Raw genomic sequence first — 19,898 nt, 5'->3', positions numbered from 1 at the left:
TGGGCCAAGAGGCCTGGGCCAAGAGGCCTGGACTGCACCTGATTTATACAGGGTTGCACTTCTGCTGGAGGAACAAGTACATAGTTTGGAGTGCTCCTATTTCCATTGTCACTGAAGGTCAAGTGACTTCAGTGGCTAGAAGTGTCTATTGCTGTTTCTGGAGAGGGTAAACTGAACTACTGTATTATAATGTACTTTATTTGTGGTTGCCCTTAAGATTGATCTGGAAGCTGCAGCTGTGTTGCTCAGTGGGCGTTTCTACCGTATGCATATAACACATATACCGGTACTTAAAGAACTGCAGTGCCTGCTAATTTGTTACCGAGACCAGTTTAAGGTTCTTTTATCAGTTACAAAGACCAAATAGCTCACCAGGTTACCTAAGAAAATGCCTTCTCCTGTATATACCTGCTCTAGCACTCAGATCTGCAGAGGCTTGGCGTTCATTGTATGATAGTACAGAAAATATCTTTCTCTGGGGCAATGTCTACCCTATGGAGGCACCAACTGTTATGGGCTTCTTGTAGGCATTAAAATCGTACCTATTTGCTCAGGCATTCCCAGGCTGTTAATCCCAGTTTTTAGCGTAACTGATGTCAATATTTTACTGATACATTTTTCCATATATGTTTTAGGATTTATTGTTGTTTTACTGGTTGTAAACCACCTTGGTATTCTGAGAGTGAAAGGCTGCAGAAAAAGTTTTATAGTGAAAAATATTCCTATAGAGAATTATAATTTGGTGTAATGAATGCATGGAAGACTAGGCTAAGCATTTCCAGTTTTAAAACAGTTTCAAAACACAAATCAGTGCAGTATCTCACCACATTTTAAAAAAAACAGAATGCCACACACCCCATGTACACACACACACACACACACACACACACACACACACACACACACAATATCCAAAATGGACATATCCTAAATGCACAAAATCATGTTTTGACAGTGGGGACAGGGTTGTTGGCTGTGTCTGCTCTGTTTAAAAGGCCTCAAACTAACCTCTTACATAATTGTTATCTAATTGGAGCCAGCAGAATTGTTGCTCCCTTCCTTCCACCCCAAGACATTATTATCAAAACATGATACTTCAGGATGATCGAACAGGGCTACAACTTATGTTGGGTTGGAATAAGAGAGGCTTTCTTGTATCGTGGCTTTGAGGCTGCAAATCAATAGAAAGTAACACAGGCCAACTGAGTTCTGCACTTTACCAAAGGAACACTTTGGAAGAGCTAGTATGTCTACATCTGAAATGTTATCATCCTGATATCGTTCCACAAACACGCACCCCTCTGAAATGGATTCCAGCCTTCCAGAGGTGCACCTGAGTACAAAGGAGCTTCTTCCAGAAAGTGAGAGCGCTTATTATTATATTTGCTTTAAGCAAGGTGTACTACATCATGCCACAGTTCACCAGAACAGTTCTAGTTGAGATTGAGATCAATAAAGTAACAAACCCAGCATGACAAGTAGTTCTCCCTATAGGAACCATAACTTATAGAGGCCTGGCTGGTTTCACTTCTTGGCCCATTTTTAAAAATGACATATGCAAGCATTTCAGGTTTTGCCTTTCACTGAACGTGCAATAAAAGGCAAGTATCCAAATGGAGAGGGATGACATTTCTAGCTGTGGAAAGCAGTACCTGCCAGAAAATGTTTCTCTATTACTCATAACTGAAGGATTGGACTTGGATCTTAAAATTAGCCCACACTGGAGGTAGTGATTATCTGTATCACAGTTCTTTATACTGAACTCCCACAGAATGGTGCTTATCCAACTGAAGTGTGTTGTATGATTTATTCATTTATATTTAGAAAAAAAATTATAACGAGTTTTCGAGGTTTTTCGCTGTTATTATTTTTATTTTATATGGATATCATTAGGACCCACTCTATGTTTGTTATTTGTTTTAAACTTTGTAATGTTGTGTTTTAGATTGTTGTGACCCATCATAGGACCTTAGGGCTAATGAATCAAGTTAATAATACTAAACATATATTTTAAGACTGTGTGACATCATCATCTTTTGCCTAGTACTGAATTTGTAAACAACTGAAGATTGCTTAATCATTGATATCAGGCCATCTTTTGAGATCCCAGCTTAATTTGGATTTTGTGTTTTTGTTTTCTTCTGTGGGAAGAGAAAAACAATAAGGTAACAATAAACCCAAGCTATCTTCCTTTTCCTTTGGGGCTCATGTTAAGAAAGAGAACCAATTCTGACCCCCCCCCCTGTTCACTATATAAAATAATGTAAGTTTCCCCACCCCTCCTCTCTCTTCCCCTACCCCATACTGAATACAAAACTAATGTCTCATATCAAATGTAACTGATTTGTACAAAATACTTTACAACCTGAAAAGGAAACAATGCATGTACTTTCGTATACCAAGAAAATATTTTACACACACACACACACACACACACACACACACACACATACTGAGAGTCAATTCACCTTTGGCAGCAACCTAGCACACTGAACAGCAATCTTGATTTTCCTTAAAATACAATTTATTGGCAAATTCTGCGAGAGGGAGGCAAGGAGGCACCAAGTCTCCCACCCTTCCCGTTGCTGAATCCTTATGGAAGTAATAACTGGATTGTAAACTGGAATTAAAATAAGGCTGCGACGGTGAGTAGGCATACTTGAAAGCAAACAACGTCGGGGGAAAAATCAGCAGGGCTGACTGCAGAGAAAAACGTGTTCCGGATGATGTGAAATAAACACTTAAGTTTCTCTTTCAAAAACGAAACGTGGGTTAAAGCGGCGGCGCCCCCCACTCTCTTTCCTGCTCTGGCTTCCCTAACAGTTTTCCGAGTTACGTCACTGGATCCAGCCCCCTTTCCCACAGGTGACCCGGGGCTGGAGGGAGGGAAGGAGGGCTTTACGTTGCGCACAAAGGCAGCCTCCCAGAGGCGCTATGGGCCGGCGGCGGCAGCAGCAGCAGCAGCAACAACGCCGTTTCGCCGAAGGCGCCCGAGGACCCCCGCCCTCAGCTTCTTCGGAAAGGAAGCCCCGCCCCTCGGCTCCCTACGCCGCCACGCAGCTCAGCTGACCGAGGCGAGGAGGACGTTCTGCGGCGGCGGCTGCACAACCACCGACGCTGCTGGCAGCGTCCGCAGCGCAATAAGTACCGGTAACAGCGCCTGGCGCTGCCAACTCTTTCTCTCTCCCGCCCCCGAGCTCTCGCGCGCCCCGCGTCAACATCGCCGCGCGCAGCTTCCCCAGCTCGAGGCCAGCCGCTGCACGCACGCGCCGGCTCGTCATCGGCTCCGTTTGTTTCCAACCCCCCTGCTCGCCTTCGCGCGAGCTCAGTCGGGTCCCTCAGCCGAAGAAGCGGAGCCTCTCTTCGCCGCCTCTTCCTTCTCGTCTTCCTCGGGTCTCACTCCGGTTTGGGGCTTCTTCCCATTTTATATTATACTACACCTCCTTCAAGCCTCCTCTCAGTTCACTTGGGACAGCGGACGAGGAGGAGACCGGCATGTCCGGGCAGCAACAGCAGCAACTCCCGGCCACGGCTCCTCAAGCGCCGGGCAACCCAACTCCCTCACCGGCCTCGGCCGCGCTCCTGCTCCACCCGCCGCCGCCTCCCCCGCCGCCGCCGGCCACCTCGGCCCCGCCGCCGCCCCCTCCTCCTCCCGCTATCGCCGCCGCCGCCGCCACCACCACAGCCGCCGCCTCAGCTGGGCCCATGCCTGCCGGGAGCGGCAGCGGCAGCAGCGCCCCTGCGCCCTTCCCTCACGGCGGCGACCCGGCCCTGAACGAGCAGGAGAAGGAGCTCAAGCGGCGCCTCAAGCGGCTCTACCCGGCCGTGGACGAGCAGGAGACGCCGCTGCCGCGCTCCTGGAGCCCGAAGGACAAATTCAGCTACATCGGCCTCTCGCAGAACAACCTGCGCGTCCACTACAAAGGTGAGAGGGACGGAGGGAGGGCGAGTCCGAGGCCGCCGCCGCCTCCATCCCCAGGCCCCACTCCTCCTCCTCCTCTGAAAGGCAGGCTGAGAAACTCCCAGGGATGCTCCTAACGTCTCCCCCAGAAACCGTCGGGAGGCTTCGGTTGTTGCCTTTCTCCGCCGAGATCGGTGGACCCCGAGCCTAGACTTCCTTCCCGCACCCCGCTTTCCGAAGACGGCACACCAGTTGGGCCAGTACATATTCCCCTCTCGTGTTTGGAGCGGAATAGTCCTTTCTCTTCTTCCCCCACCCTGGTTGTTGGAGGAGTCCCTCACTCCCCCCCCCAACATTATTTTTCTTTCCATCCCGGGCAGACAATGCTGACGCCAGTTCTGTATGCTCCCCAACTCGCCCACAGATAGATCTGGTGGCACCTGCTCTCCCCCCTCCCCAGTTAACTCCTTCCTTGATCCTTTCTGTTTTTCTTTCTCTACGCCCCCCTCTCCCAATACCACCTCTTTGAGCAATCAGGCCTGTTCCGGAAGCTAGGCCTCGGATTACCTTTTAGTCAAACCTTCACTCCTATGATCTTAGGGTGGGGTGTATATATGTGAGTAAAGAAAGACATTTGGGACTTTAATTTGAGGCCATTGCTCTTCAACCCCCCCCCCCCAATCTCTAGGTAAGATATATTTCCTTGGGGGGGGGGAACAGAAGCATCTTGAGACGGAGCCATCATGGGGGAGGGGGAAATGTAGAAAAATAGAACAACAGGAAATAGCTCTCATTGGGTCTTCCGAAGAATTTAGACAGCCAAGTGGAGACAATCTGGCTTTATCCCTCCCTCCTTGCTTGTCTCTCTCCACTGGTCTCAAATATGTAAGGGACACTCAAGGATCCTTTGCTTTCTGGTTTGGGGGAAGAGGATAAACAAACTCAGCCGATCAGTTCTCTTGTTGAATAACAGCTTGGGGTCAGGGGAGGAGAAAAGCAAGTCAGTCAGTGTGACGTGTCCAATTAAAAATAACCAGTTATGGCAAGAAATGTGTGTTTGTTTAGCAAAAGTGCAAAGGTCAATACAGGTTGGAAGAACAAATGTAAAACTACTGAGCATGGAAAAGTGAAGAAAATAGGTTGGAGAAACATTGTTCATTTCCAGGAATTCAAAATGTTTATCACATTAAAATTAGCCCCAAAATATATTTTGACAGACTTTCCCTCCTTATGTTCACAAGCAGTAGTGGGGTGTATGGCTTTTTATCAAATAAAAGAAACTGAATTTTCTACTAGGGAAGGGGGTTTCTTGTAACAGATTGTTTTCTTTCTGCAGCTTCTGGAAATGGCATACAAAACAATATATGATTTTAAATAGAGGAGGTAGCTGCTGGGTTTCTTTTGTAGAGCTTATGCTGTTGGGTCTTAAAGTATATAAGTTAATGTGAATCTAGAAAAAATATACCTATTGTATATGAAGCTGTTTATAGAGTTGGCAATGAAAAGCAGGTTCTTGTAAGATTATAAAGTAAAATTACTGATTGAACACAAAGGAATCTAAACCCAGAATCTAAAATTTTCAAGCCCTCTGCTTAGGATGAGTGTTGTTCTGCTTTGTTTTTGTGTGTGTGCGTTCATGCATGCATGCACTGTGTTATATGGAAGTGCTGTGTTGTATGGAAACACTGTATATAAGAAAGTTGCAGGCATTACTTTGAACTTCCTGTTAGGTTTATGTGTGTAATGCTTTCAGCTTCTTTTTTGCTTGCTAAGGTATGGTTATTATGTAGTGGCCTACACTTTGGGGATTAATTTGTGGTTGTCTCAACTATCACTATTGTTGCTTTGTGTTACCTTGTGTGGTACTTTCTTAGTATAGAATACTTATATCTAATGGCTTGACTTAATGTAAAACTATCTTTAGTGGTGTCTTTTTTCTTGTGCTGCAATGCTCAGAAATATTATTGCACTGCATTGCATTGCTCAGAAATAGTAGCATATTTCTCTTTCTTCAGAGTTTACAGTGAGCTGTGACCACAACTGTGGAGAAAAAGGGAAAGCTTCATAACTTACTATTCATAACAAAATAAAAAAATTCCTTCCAGCAGCACCTTAAAGACCAACTAAGTTTTTATTGTGGTATGAGCTTTTGTGTGCATGCACACTTCTTCAGATCTACTATTCATAGACCACTTTGTAATTACTGTACTGTTATTGAAAAATACCTTCAGTTTACTGAGAATGTGGAGGAAAGATATTTGAAGCTTTGACTAGCTGGGCAGGTAGGCATCGCTGAAATCCAAGGGCCTGTATCTGATAAGACTTGATTTGCTTGGATCTAAATAAGAAAATGGTGAAATGCTTTCCCCATTACAGTATGTGGGATTGTGATATTTCTAGCTAGAAAAGCAGTTTCTTCATGCAAGCAGCAGCCCCACTGTCATTTAGAATATTTAGAAAAATAACTTGCACAGTGACTCAAGTGTTAGAAAATTAGAGAATATCTTTTAGGAGAAAATAGTATTTGTATTTTGCATATAATGAAATTTCTGAATGCTTAATCAGTTATTGCTTAGTCATATCAACTTAAGGACAAATTTTCTAAAAGTAAACTATTATAACAGCATTCTTTGCTAAACTCTAGATAGGATCACATAAAAGTATGAAATTGGTCAGTGGATGAGACCTCTATTGCCAAGTTTTCATGTAGAATATGCATGGGATAGGTAGTAGTGCAAGAATTTATCTATCTGTTCCTATGCAGCTATGTAATGTACTTGTATTGAGGAAGTTTACTCATATTTCAAGAAGTTAGTTAGAATTACATGAGCTCTATATTTCATGGTGACTACATTAATTTTCAGAATTTCAGTGTAAATCCTGTCTATTAAATCCTATCCATCTCAGCATTGACTCTTAATGAACTGATAATATAGTTAGCTTTGGGATATTCATAAATAAAATGAAAACACTACTTAAAAATTGCATTCTACTTTATATACTGTAGTGTAGATATTGTAAATAAAATACATATATGGAAACAGGTGTAGGGGGACAAGTTTTGTCTGCACCCTGAATAACATAAATACAGTGGTACCTCTGGTTACGGACCCAATCTGTTCTGGGGTGCCGTTCGCACCCTGAAAAGTCCACAACCTGTCTGGCACTTTTGAGCATGCGCGAAAGCACAATAAAGTGCTTCTGCGCATGTGTGAAGCACGCAGGACGATTCTGCGCATGCGTGCACGGTGAAACCCGGAAGTAAAGACTTCCGGGTCTGCCGCGTTCATAACCGGGGAAAACGCAACCCACAGCGGATGCAACATGAGGTATGACTGTAATGCATTTTAATACATAAATGTACTAGGTCCTGAGCTGAATACTGATTGTTCTGCTGTAATTTGTGTAGGCTGCCTGCTCTGTTTTTGTTTTCTAAGTACCCACATGCTATGTGCTTAAACATTTGGTGTTTTATTTTTCTTTGTTTTACACCTAATCTACTCCAAAGGAGTGGGGGGGCGCGAAGTATTGTGTCACATGATTCAGCAAATTAGCACTGTTCACAACCATACTCATAATAAATGGAGGAGAGGGTCTTCATAATGTGACACAAGAATTGACCAATCAGTGCTGTGTAATCTACCTTTAGCTCCAAACTAGAAAAACAAGTTTGCTCTAAGAACATGGCACATGTGTTTAAGTACATAGTGGACTTGCCACAACCTATGCATGTCTGCTTGTACCCTCAAGTTGCAATCCTGTGCCTACTTACAGTACCAGGGAATTTTGCAGGAGTTACTACTTCTAAGTAAACATCCATAGGATTTTCTTTTTTTAAAGTTGTAAATCCAGTAATATATGTTTGTGTTAACATATATTATATTGTGAGACACAGCTGAATAACATATACAAAAATACATCTTTGTTGGATGGCATGCTGAAATATTATTTGATTGATCAAATAATATATTAAAATATTAAGTATTTTATTTAACCCTTTCTTCACAGTAAACAAGGAACTCTGGAGAAACTAGATTATTCATTGCTGATGAGATAATGATTTCTATCTATTGAAATACTAATTTAAAAATATTTGATGTTCAATGCTGGTGGAATGTTTTTACATAACAGATGTCAAAGCAAAAGATGATACAAAAATTAGTGGCAGTAATCTTCTATGTTTTGCTTCAGACAAAGTTCCAGTTCACTCACTGATGCGTTGTTGTTGTTGTTTAGTCGTTTAGTCGTGTCCGACTCTTCGTGACCCCATGGACCATAGCACGCCAGGCACTCCTGTCTTGCACTGCCTCCTGCAGTTTGGTCAAACTCATGTTCGTAGCTTCGAGAACACTGTCCAACCATCTTTTCCTCTGTCGTCCCCTTCTCCTAGTGCCCTCAATCTTTCCCAACATCAGGGTCTTTTCCAAAGATTCCTCTCTTCTCATGAGGTGGCCAAAGTATTGGAGCCTCAGCTTCACGATCTGTCCTTCCAGGGAGCACTCAGGGCTGATTTCCTGAAGAATTGATAGGTTTGATCTTCTTGCAGTCCATGGGACTCTCAAGAGTCTCCTCCAGCACCATAATTCAAAAGCATCAATTCTTTGGCGATCAGCCTTCTTTATGGTCCAGCTCTCACTTCCATACATCACTACTGGGAAAACCATAGCTTTAACTATACGGACCTTTGTCGGCAAGGTGATGTCTCTGCTTTTTAAGATGCTGTCTAGGTTTGTCATCGCTTTTCTCCCAAGAAACAGGCGTCTTTTAATTTCGTGACTGCTGTCACCATCTGCAGTGATCAAGGAGCCCAAGAAAGTAAAATCTCTCACTGCCTCCATTTCTTCCCCTTCTATTTGCCAGGAGGTGATGGGACCAGTGGCCATGATCTTGGTTTTTTTGATGTTGAGCTTCAGACCATATTTTGCGCTCTCCTCTTTCACCCTCATTAAAAGGTTCTTTAATTCCTCCTCGCTTTCTGCCATCAAGGTTGTGTCATCTGCATATCTGAGGTCACTGATGCGTTACTCCAGTGCAAAGGAAGAAGGGTTGCAATCAAATATCAAAATAAGGAAAACATTTCCAGACTGGGGCAAGGGTTGCCTATGTGGTGCCCTCTAGATGTTGCTGGACTCTAACTTCTAATCCCTGATCTTGTGTTCCCTTCCAGCTCTGCAGTTCTATGATTCTACCCAGTGCTTTTTTCTGGGGGGATGTAGGGGTACGCATACCCTTAAACATTTTGTGAATCTTAAGTTTGGCCTCATTGAGGGGCAGTATTTCAGTATGAGTAGGAAAATGAGAGTACCCCGCGCCGAGGGCCTTCTGGCGGTTCCCTCACTGCGAGAAGCAAAGTTAGAGGGAACCAGGCAGAGGGCCTTCTCGGTAGTGGCACCCGCCCTGTGGAACACCCTCCCATCAGAGGTCAGAGAGAGAAATACCTAAAGGCCATCAGAGAGAGAAATACCTGTTTAGGGAAGTTTTTAATCTGTGATATTTGATGTATTTTAATGTTTGTTGGAAGCCGCCCAGAGTGGCAGGGGAAACAAACTGATTCTACCAGAGCTTTTCATAATACTCTGATTGACAGTTGATGCTTAGGTTCACCTTTGAAAGTATATGCAGATGTGGGAGTAACTGCAAATTTCATTTTTAAGATTCTGTATTTCAGAGTAAGATGATATGCGCAGTGATCAGTCCAGATATACTGGTCTGGGAAATACCGGTATAACAATTCACTTTTCTCTGTGGCAGATGCAAATGCCTGTTTTTCTGCCAAGGCTACTTAAAACTCATATTCTCTAATTTGACAAGTCCTTGATGCAGAAACCAAGTGTCACAATATCAGTATACTAGGAGAGCAATCGTGTGCACAGCTGGGATGATTAAATCCTGTTGAAGTCAGTGGGATTTAAGCAGCATATGTGCACAATTGCAGCTCAGATTATTAAAAACCATGTTGCATAATGCAGATATGTGGTTAAGCAAAATATATGATCAAACATGATGAAATTTGGACTAGAGGTTGTCTGATGTGAGGCTACATATCAAGTGGGACCAGACTTGGAGCAATGGAACTCTGTAAATAAACCTTCAAAACTTACCAACCTGCACTTTTTACTAGCCTGCTAAGAGGCTAGTAGATGGACCAGTCATTTGATCGGTTTTGCAAGTGGATTTAGTATTGATTCCTAGGCAGGTGCCAATAGGATGTCTGGAAATAGTTAAGTGAATGTTTCATTTCCTAACTGTTTCATTTACAATCACACTTCATTTATTATATGAAGTAGTAAATGCTGATGTGTATTTTAATATATTTTTCAGGCCATGGAAAAACTCCAAAAGATGCTGCTTCTGTTCGAGCTACTCATCCCATACCTGCAGCTTGTGGAATATACTATTTTGAAGTTAAAATTGTCAGCAAAGGAAGAGATGGGTAAGGTTTGAGTGCACCTTTGTTTCAGAAACAATTTAATTTATACAATCCATCTATTTTTCTGCTAAACAATAATTTAGTGTTCATGTTGAAAAATGTCCAGATTCTACTTTCTGTTCAGATCTGTAAAAAGTAGTAGATATTTAATCAAGATCTCTCCACATGTTTAAAATTTAATCCTAGTAATTGTTTTTAAAGTTGCAGACCCAAGTTTCCACAAATAATCTACAGAAATCAAATTCTTCAATCACTTTTGACATGAAAGGTTACAATTGAATTTTAAGCAGACAATTCATTTCCATTGATAAGTATTTACTGTAACATTCTGATGGAGTCCAGAATTCCCTGAGTTGTATTCTTTGCTGGCCTTTATGAACATAGGAACAGCACCTGGCCATTCCTTAGACTAGTATTAGTAAGCAGAGTATAGTATTCTTCGGGTTTTCTTTTACTGTGATAACATTTTAGTGAATTCAAATGTTGCCACTCGTTTTAAATGGTTTACTGCAGTATAGAATGTGAAAATTCTGATCTCTGTGATTGGAATTGATATGTCTTACTCTACAATCCTGCTTATCTAGCATGCAGAAAGTTAATATCTAGGACACAAATTGATCATGGCTTTCACAGATTGTTTTGGTGGCATCTTGAAAAGTCTCAATTGTTGCCTGAGTGGTTTAAAGAACCAGTCTTAGAAATATTATAACTAGAGTGCTGAACTGAAGTTGTTAATAATTCCAGCATGGGCAACAATGAGTTTCAATTAGTAATTGCCTTTGGGAGAATCTCAAAGAAGTAGTCTCAGAATAAGACTTACTCTGACTAAAAGGCTCTCTATGCAAATACTGCCATTCATATTGCAATGTTTTAACACCTTAATGTTTTGCATTGTTAGAGTCAAAACTTGCATCTGTGGTGGAGGCTATAATATGAAGTAGCTGTTTTAGATGAATTTGGAAGACCTAAGTTTAAGTATGGGTCTGGTGACTATGGTCGATTCCAGAACTTCCTATCTGTAAAATGTGAACAGCTAGGATCTGTTGCAATGTGGTTGTGACAATGGTTGAGGGTGTGACAATAGGTTAGGATTGTAAGGTGCTGTATGGATAACACAATAAGCACCTTGGTATAATTGACAGTTTTTGTAGATATGGGAGAGTGCAGGAAAAGCTGAAAGTCAGTACAGTCATACCTTGTGTTGCGTCTGCTTCACGTTGCATCTTTTTGCGTTACATCTCATGGCAACCCAGAAGTACCGGAATGGGTTACTTCCGGGCTTCACCGCATGCGCTAAATCGCACTTCGCGCATGCACAGAAGCGCCAAATCGCACCTGTGTAGACGCAGCACTTTGATTTGCAGGCATTTCACGTTACGGGCGGGCCTCTGGGACGGATCCCATCCGTAACACGAGGTACCACTGTATGGCAATGCTGATTTTAGACTTGGATCTTAAACATTAATTTTGGTTAGCCTGGATTCAGTGGGTATACCTGGTCAGTTTGCTTCCTTTCATCCTGTATTTGTCAATGGTAAAACAGGAATATATGAACTAAAGTGGTACCTTGGTTCTTGAACAGTTTGGTTGTCGAACAAATCAGTTCCTGAACGCTGCAAACCTGGAAGTGTTCCAGTTTGCAAACGTTTTTCAGAAGCCAAATGTCCGATGCAGTTTTCGCTTGAGTGCAGGAAGCTCCTGCAGCCAATTGGTAGTCGCGCCTTGGTTTTTAAAACGATTTTGGGAGTCGAACTGACTCCTGGGACGGATTAAGTTCAAGAACCAAGGTACCACTGTATATCAAAGTAGCATTAGGAGACTGAATAACATATGGATATATTTTGAAGAGTAGAATTATTGCTGAAATGAATTTCATGTTCCTAGTTTATTGCATTTATCTGAAGAAAATTGATTAATCAGACATGAATTGCCATAGTGATTGTATCTAGAGGTATACTTGATCAGTTATTGGAGCTTGATGTGTCTGATTCATGCCAGTTTTTCCGTAGCTAACAGTATGTGGATCATAGACTGTGGGTTTGGATCTGGGAAGAACTATACTCACAAAGGTTCCTGATGTTTTCTACAGCTTGGTAGAAATCGTAATAGGTTTACCTAAATTGCCTTGTAATTGTGTAATCCTGCATGTTTACTCAGAAGTAAATCCCACTGAATTCAGTTTGGCTTACTCACAAGAAAGTAGGCATAGGATTTTAACCTTAGTAGTTTAATTTTTACTCCTTTTTATTGTCTTCTATTCATTGCATTTCACAATGTCCCTATACTTCCAAGAGGTATTACATAACTTGTTTTCTTCATGCTGGAATATGTTCCCTTGTTAGGAAGAAGCTCCTTTACTCTTTCTTTTCTTCCTTAGCTTATTTTCTCTTAAGCTATAGCCTTACCAGTTAACAGTCCATGTTTGATGATGACACTTTATCTTAGAAATGCTGACATGCTGCATTTCATTTGTGTATTGATCTTGCTGAGACATTAGACAAGCTCTTTGAAGAAAATGCAGAAAACCCTGTTTAGCTAACAGGGTAGTGGGGAATCAGAGCTTAATGGATTGGGATGTTGGGGACCCCTAATCAGCTTTTCTTTTCCTGAAGGTATCCGTTTCTGTTGTGGATATTGAGAAATATTGAAGAAATGAAGTACCAGGTGGCTTTGTGCAATTTTTTCTTAGTGTTGGTTTGAGTCTCACTGGGTCTAAAAAAAAAAGTTACAAGAAGGAATAAGCTTTCCATTTCCCCTTCCTGTTTGTAGTATAGCTTACTACTTTGGCCAGTCCAAAGACCATTTTGGCCAAACCATGCCCACCTACCAAATCACCTGCTATTGGGTGTAACCAAAATGCAAGTTTTTTCTCAATATTGTTCTTTTCACATGCATAGAAACATCCTGCATTTGCAATGGCCCAAGTTTACAGAAGCCAGAGTCCAGATTGCTTATGCCACAAATCCAACTTCACACCTTTCAATGAAATGTGTATCTAGTACCTGTCAAAAGAGCATATGTGATATATTGTGCTGTATGAGAAACTGAATGTTCAATTGTCATGCCAATCCATACCTCTTTGATTCAATAGTAGCTAAAAAAAATTCTTGCAATATTGGTTTGTTTTGAAGTGGTCATTTATTTGAAATTCAAAAAGGATAAACTTTTTTTTCACTATTACAGTTATATGGGGATTGGGCTCTCTGCTCAAGGTGTGAATATGAACAGACTACCAGGTATGATAAGAAATCATTGTTTTGGTTTTAAAACATAGTTTTATTCCTATGAGATGCTAATCAGTACCTCTTTTTTAGATACTAATCCTGATAACCTGTAAAAACCTTTAAATCCTGTGGCTAGCATTTTGTAAGTTACACCCGCACATGTGAGTGTGGGGTTTGTAAAAATGCTATCAAAGCAAGAAAAATACTCCAGCTGACACACCCATCACTTAATAAAGTTATCCAAAGCTGATCCCACCCTCAAATAGTTCCTCTTAAATTTCCCTCCATAAGCAGTGATGGGAAGGATTATCTTCCTCCTCCTATCCACATTCCAGTACAATACTATATATGTCTACTTAGGGGTAAAGTCCATTAAGCTTAAATGAGCTTCCTGAAGGTGGTGCTGGCTGAAAGGCACTTTCCCCATCCTCCCAATCTAAAATCCCGACACTTCATGATTTCATCCTCTATCTCCGCATCACCTATTGCTGCCCCAGGCTTTAAAACATATTCCTTCCTCCAACCTCACAAATATGCTACCAAACACTCAGAAGTCTCATCTCTGTGCTTCTTTGTATTGCTGTTTCTATGATAAGTGGCTTTTGGATTTAGCAGCTTGCTGCTGCAGCTCTAATGCTACTTTGTAGTTCTTCTAATACAGCAAAGCATTAATACTCTAAAAATTCATAAATATGCTAAACTACAGTTTTATGTTCCAAGTTACATACCCATATATTTCATGTTCTTAAAGTAGTAAAGTAAGTTTTAGCTTGATAAGAAGATAAATATTGCATTACATCTGAATTTCCTTCCAGCATTCCTATACTCTTCTCCTGTGCTCCCCCCCAGCCCTGAAGTTAAACTGTGTTTCACACAACCTCAGAATTTCCAGTTTCTTCTTAGTCTTATGCTTATTTTAGGCATATGCCTATGGCTTAACCTTTTCGAATTCAGTTGTGTTTATTTTCAGATGTATCATCTGATGTGCTACAAAGCTAAATGCTACATGTTTTGTTTTAAGGTTGGGATAAGCATTCATATGGGTACCATGGAGATGATGGACACTCATTTTGTTCCTCTGGAACTGGACAACCCTATGGTCCAACATTTACAACTGGTGATGTCATCGGCTGTTGTGTAAACCTTATCAACAATACCTGTTTCTACACAAAGAACGGACATAGTTTGGGTATGAAGAAAAGTCACTGATAATTAAATATATATCAATACACCTAATGAAATGGTGATGGCACTCTTTCCAAATCTAAGATGTTAAGTGTTACTTTGTTGTTGGAGCTCAGCACTGAAAGAAAACATTATAGAAAGAAAGTTCGAATACTGTTTCCTCAGTTCTAGGAGGACACTTGTCAGGGCTCTTGTCAGTAGGTCTTTGAGGTTTCAAAAGAGCTCCAATTTTGCAAAAGTTAATATACAAAATTGCTCACTTCAAAACTAAAAGAAAATCAAATTTAAAATAAACATTCAGCCTAGAGCAGGCATCCCCAAACTTCGGCCCTCCAGATGTTTTGGACTACAATTCCCATCTTCCCCGACCACTGGTCCTGTTAGCTAGGGATCATGGGAGTTGTAGGCCAAAACGTCTGGAGGGCCGCAGTTTGGGGATGCCTGGCCTAGAGGCAACTTACCTTATGACTTTCTATATCTCAATAATGTGGATCGTATTTCTATTATGTTGTTCCCTAAGCCAAAATTCATTTTGCACAGTTCTTATGGTTTTTTTATCAGCAAAACATAAAACAAAATTAATACAGTGGTACCTCGGTTTATGAACACAATTGGTTCCAGAAGTCTGTTCATAAACCGAAGTGTTCATAAACCGAAGCAAACATTCCCATTAAACATAATGGAAAGTGGATTAATCCGTTCCAGACGATAAAAAACACCCCCCCTAAAGCTTCAATTTAACATGAATTTCACTGTCTGCCAAGAGGTTTCCGAGGCCTATGGAGGCCTCCACGGAGGCATCGGAGCGTCCGCGACTGGGATGCAGCCACAGAAGTGCTCCGATGCCTTCACGGAGGCTAACTGTGTGGAAAGGAGCCCTGCGGCTGCGGCCGTGTCTCTTTCAAAGCGGGTGGGGGGTGGTCCCTTTGGAAGCGCTTACCTCGCGCATAGAAAACAGCAGTGAGAGGCTTGGCTGCGCGGCGGTGGCGCTCGCAGCTCTCCTTCCCTCTCTACGCGGTGCCAGCCGGGCGACCTTTCTCCTCCTCAGAGCAGCCGCTACCACCACCAGGCGCCAGGACTGGCTGGGGTGGCTCGCGGTGTGCCTGGCTCTGCTTGCAGCAGCGGCAGCAGCAGCGGCGGCTTCTCTCAAGCCCGAGCCTCTTCACTCTGCAGGGGCGCAACTCTTGACCCCTCCGCGAGGCCGGGCCTTCACCGTTGCGCTCCTGCGACGTTTCTCCACCTTCGCTGTCGCGCTAATGTGGAGAGGCGTCGCAGGAGCGCGACGGCGAAGGTCCGCTTCTCTTGAGCCGGCCTCGCGGAGGGCTCAAGAGAAGCGGGCCTTCAGCGTCGCGCTCCTGCGACGTCTCTCCACCTTCGCCGTCGCGCTAATGTGGAGAGGCGTCGCAGGAGCGCGACGGCGAAGGTCCGCTTCTCTTGAGCCGGCCTCGCGGAGGGCTCAAGAGAAGCGGGCCTTCAGCGTCGCGCTCCTGCGACGTCTCTCCACCTTCGCCGTCGCGCTAATGTGGAGAGGCGTCGCAGGAGCGCGACGGCGAAGGTCCGCTTCTCTTGAGCCGGCCTCGCGGAGGGCTCAAGAGAAGCGGGCCTTCAGCGTCGCGCTCCTGCGACGTCTCTCCACCTTCGCCGTCGCGCTAATGTGGAGAGGCGTCGCAGGAGCTCGAAGGTCCGCTTCTCTTGAGCCGGCCTCGCGGAGGGCTCAAAAGAAGCGGGCCTTCAGCGTCGCGCTCCTGCGACGTCTCTCCACCTTCGCCGTCGCGCTAATGTGGAGAGGCGTCGCAGGAGCTCGAAGGTCCGCTTCTCTTGAGCTGGCCTCGCGGAGGGCTCAAGAGAAGCGGGCCTTCAGCGTCGCGCTCCTGCGACGTCTCTCCACCTTCGCCGTCGCGCTAATGTGGAGAGGCGTCGCAGGAGCTCGAAGGTCCGCTTCTCTTGAGCCGGCCTCGCGGAGAGCTCAAGAGAAGCGGGCCTTCAGCGTCGCGCTCCTGCGACGCCTCTCCACATTAGCGCGACGGCGAAGGTGGAGAGACGTCGCAGGAGTGCGACGGTGAAGGCCCGGCCTCGCGGAGGGGTCAAGAGAAGCGAGGCCGGGCCTTCACCGTTGCGCCTCTGCAGAGTGGAGAGGCTCAGGCTTGAGAGAAGCTGCCGCTGCTGCTGCCGCCGCCGCTCCAAGCAGAGCCAGGCACACCGCGAGCCACCCCAGCCAGTCCTGGCGCCTGGTGGTGGTAGCGGCTGCTCTGAGGAGGAGAAAGGTCGCCCGGCTGGCACCACGTAGAGAGGGAAGGAGAGCTGCGAGCGCCACCACCGCGCAGCCAAGCCTCTCAACGCTGTTTTCTATGCGCGAGGTAAGCGCTTCCAAAGGGACCCCCCACCCGCTTTGAAAGAGACGCGGCCGCAGCCGCAGGGCTCCTTTCCACACAGTTAGCCTCTGTGAAGGCATCGGAGCACTTCTGTGGCTGCATCCCAGTCGCGGACGCTCCGATGCCTCCGTGGAGGCCTCCATAGGCCTCGGAAACCTCGGGTTACTTACTTCCGGGTTTCGATGGTTCGTAAACCGAAAGTTCGTAACCCGAGGTGTTCGTAAACCGAGGTACCACTGTATAATGAAAACTGTAAAAACATTGGTAATCTGGTAATAGCTTTGCAGTTGTTTGGATCTAGGCTTCACTTCTGCTGTGGCAGAAGTTAGAGAAGTAAGTTTTGCCAATTTGCCTTTCCCCTTGCAGCACTCTGCTCATTCAGGAAATCTGTTCCAGAGGGTTGGAATACTCTGTGGAGCAGTGTGGGAGTTTGTGCTTGAGGCTGATGGGAGAATTGGCAAAAGTCAATGTGTTTCCTCTGAATCAAAAGCATTTTGTGGATAGAAGAATACCTTCTGTTTGTGGAGGTGAAATCTAGCTCTAACCCATGGGCTGGTTATTTTAAAGTGAAAAACAAATTCTCAAATAAGCTACATACTGTTGCCATCTCCCTAAAACAGATGCTGAAAGTTAACTTTTGTGTTGGTTCATTCCTTGGCAATACAGGTTTCTTAACAAGATTTCCCATAAACTGTGTAAACTAGGATTTACCTGGTAAAATAGGAGTTGATAATCCCTGTTTTTATTGCCTTTTTATGTTGCATTATCATAGGTACACAAAATACTCTGCCTGCTTCTTAACAGCGTAAGAGTACACCTAAGTAAATTCTAAAAAATGAGAATAACTAACCAGTAATATTTCCTGTCCTCTTGAGATCTAAGCTGCTCAACTTAGATTATATGAGCACTGAGTATGTTGTATGATTAAAATACATTTTTCTATGTGACTGCGGCAGCACAAATCTTAATTTATGTCTCTTGATTACAGGTATTGCTTTCACGGATTTGCCGGTAAGATAAACATACTCAAAAAATCAATAGCATTCCTATGTAAAATACACATTTCCCTACTTGTATAATATTAGTTTTTCTCTCTTTTTATATATTTTAAAATGACAACCATGGTAGCAAAACAACAATTTGAAATTGAAACAAAAGTTTCTCATTTTTAATGGAGGTTTTTTATGGAACTTCCAATTTTCACAAGAATATTGGCAAAATGCTATAAACATTGCCTTCCATTTGGTGTGTTAGTACCTTGTGTTAGCATTTATGACTTCTGATGCTTCAGTAGCTATTTAGATTACATAGTAGGAGTCACAAGTATGGAGACATAAGTTTGTAGTAGAGCTCATCCTGTGCATGCAAAAGGTCCCTGATATAATCTCTGGCAGCAGAAGGTAAGACTTGGAAAGACTTCTGTTGAAACCCTAGAGAGCACTGGTTCTCAAACTTTTTTTCTCTGGGCCACACTTTCAGAATCAAAATTTGCTCATGGTACACCAGATTTTTTATTGATAAGAAATACATTGGAAAACAAAAAGAAACAACTCCTTGATTTATAACACAGAACACAACTGCTTATAATATGATCATGGGACATTCGGAATGTATAAAACAATGCAGCTATGTACGAACATGAATCATTCCCAAAATATAATTATAAATGAGCCTATTACATATGTACCTTAAGTATGTATTCAAACTCAGTGAGAGGTGTGAGCTTGCTTTATATTCGGTCTAATTTGAGTCAAAACACTCGTCTCTTCAACAACACAAAGAAACCTTTCTCTTTCCTGATTTTTCATATTTGTCAGAGTTGAAAATCCCTGTTCACAACAATATGTTGTGGAGATGTAGAAGAATAGGCAATGCTATTGAAGAGAGGCATGAATACTGCTTCTGGTTGTGTTGTGTATAAAATTACTTCTCTACTTCTCTACTAATACTATACTATACTATACTACACTACACTGAAATGTTCAAATATTCCTTAGATTGCCCTTGATTCTTCCCGCCGCACTTGCCATCCTCTTCTGCCACACCAGTGGGTGAGAACCACTGCCTTAGAGCATGGGTGGGCAAGTGTGATTCAGTTTTGTTTTCTGCTAGTGGCACTTGCAGTCATTTTGTTGCACTTTATATCCAGTAATTTGCTTTCATGCCAGTTTAAAGTAAAGTACATTTGGATTTTGAGAGATTAAAGTATGTATTGCAATTATCTCTTGCAGCCAAACCTGTATCCTACAGTTGGTCTTCAAACACCAGGAGAAGTGGTGGATGCGAATTTTGGACAGCATCCATTTGTGTTTGATATTGAAGACTATATGCGAGAATGGAGAACCAAAATTCAAGCTCAGATTGACAGATTTCCTATAGGAGATCGGGAAGGAGAATGGCAGACTATGATTCAAAAGTAAGCATTTGAAGATTATACTAAGTCCTTCCTAAATTTCTATTCAAATTTAAGAGATTTGATCAGTCTCTTCAGTCTTAGAAATCCTAGTCTGCATATTGTCAGTGGAGGTAAGTTTGCAACACCTATTAAACTGTGTCATTTGTATTTGTCTGGTGACATTATCTCCATGTAGAATAATGTTTCTTCTTGTTGTTGTTCTTGTTCTTCTTTGGTGATCACTCGTAGCCGAGTAAGATTGTCTTCCATAAACACTATTTTAATAATGAGTCCGTGACTGTGGAGGCCAATTCTGTATCCACACGCCTTCCACAGTGGGGACATTGGTTTATGGGCGGGAGTTGATCACGGTGTGGATTTGCCAAGCATG

General features: G+C 43.1%; 1 protein-coding gene across 2 annotated transcripts in view; it reads left to right on the top strand.

The window, feature by feature from the left end:
• The first annotated feature begins 3,165 nt into the window (after positions 1-3,165).
• RANBP9 (RAN binding protein 9) overlaps positions 3,166-19,898 on the top strand; it is a 30,718-nt gene continuing 13,985 nt past the window's right edge. Inside the window, exons 1-6 of one of the 2 annotated variants that reach the window (XM_060277949.1) lie at positions 3,166-3,925; positions 10,223-10,334; positions 13,515-13,567; positions 14,577-14,744; positions 18,101-18,123; positions 19,344-19,528. In XM_060277949.1, the coding sequence (XP_060133932.1) occupies positions 3,496-3,925; positions 10,223-10,334; positions 13,515-13,567; positions 14,577-14,744; positions 18,101-18,123; positions 19,344-19,528 (971 nt within the window). In that variant the 5' untranslated portion in view covers positions 3,166-3,495. The remainder of the gene's footprint in view (positions 3,926-10,222; positions 10,335-13,514; positions 13,568-14,576; positions 14,745-18,100; positions 18,124-19,343; positions 19,529-19,898) is intronic. The other variant, XM_035124555.2, reaches the window with a different exon arrangement.

This window comes from Zootoca vivipara, chromosome 8 (assembly GCF_963506605.1).
Source record: "Zootoca vivipara chromosome 8, rZooViv1.1, whole genome shotgun sequence".
Taxonomy (NCBI): Eukaryota; Metazoa; Chordata; class Lepidosauria; order Squamata; family Lacertidae; genus Zootoca; species Zootoca vivipara.
Note: the sequence above shows the minus strand (reverse complement) of the source record. Positions and strands in the feature narration are given on the sequence as shown.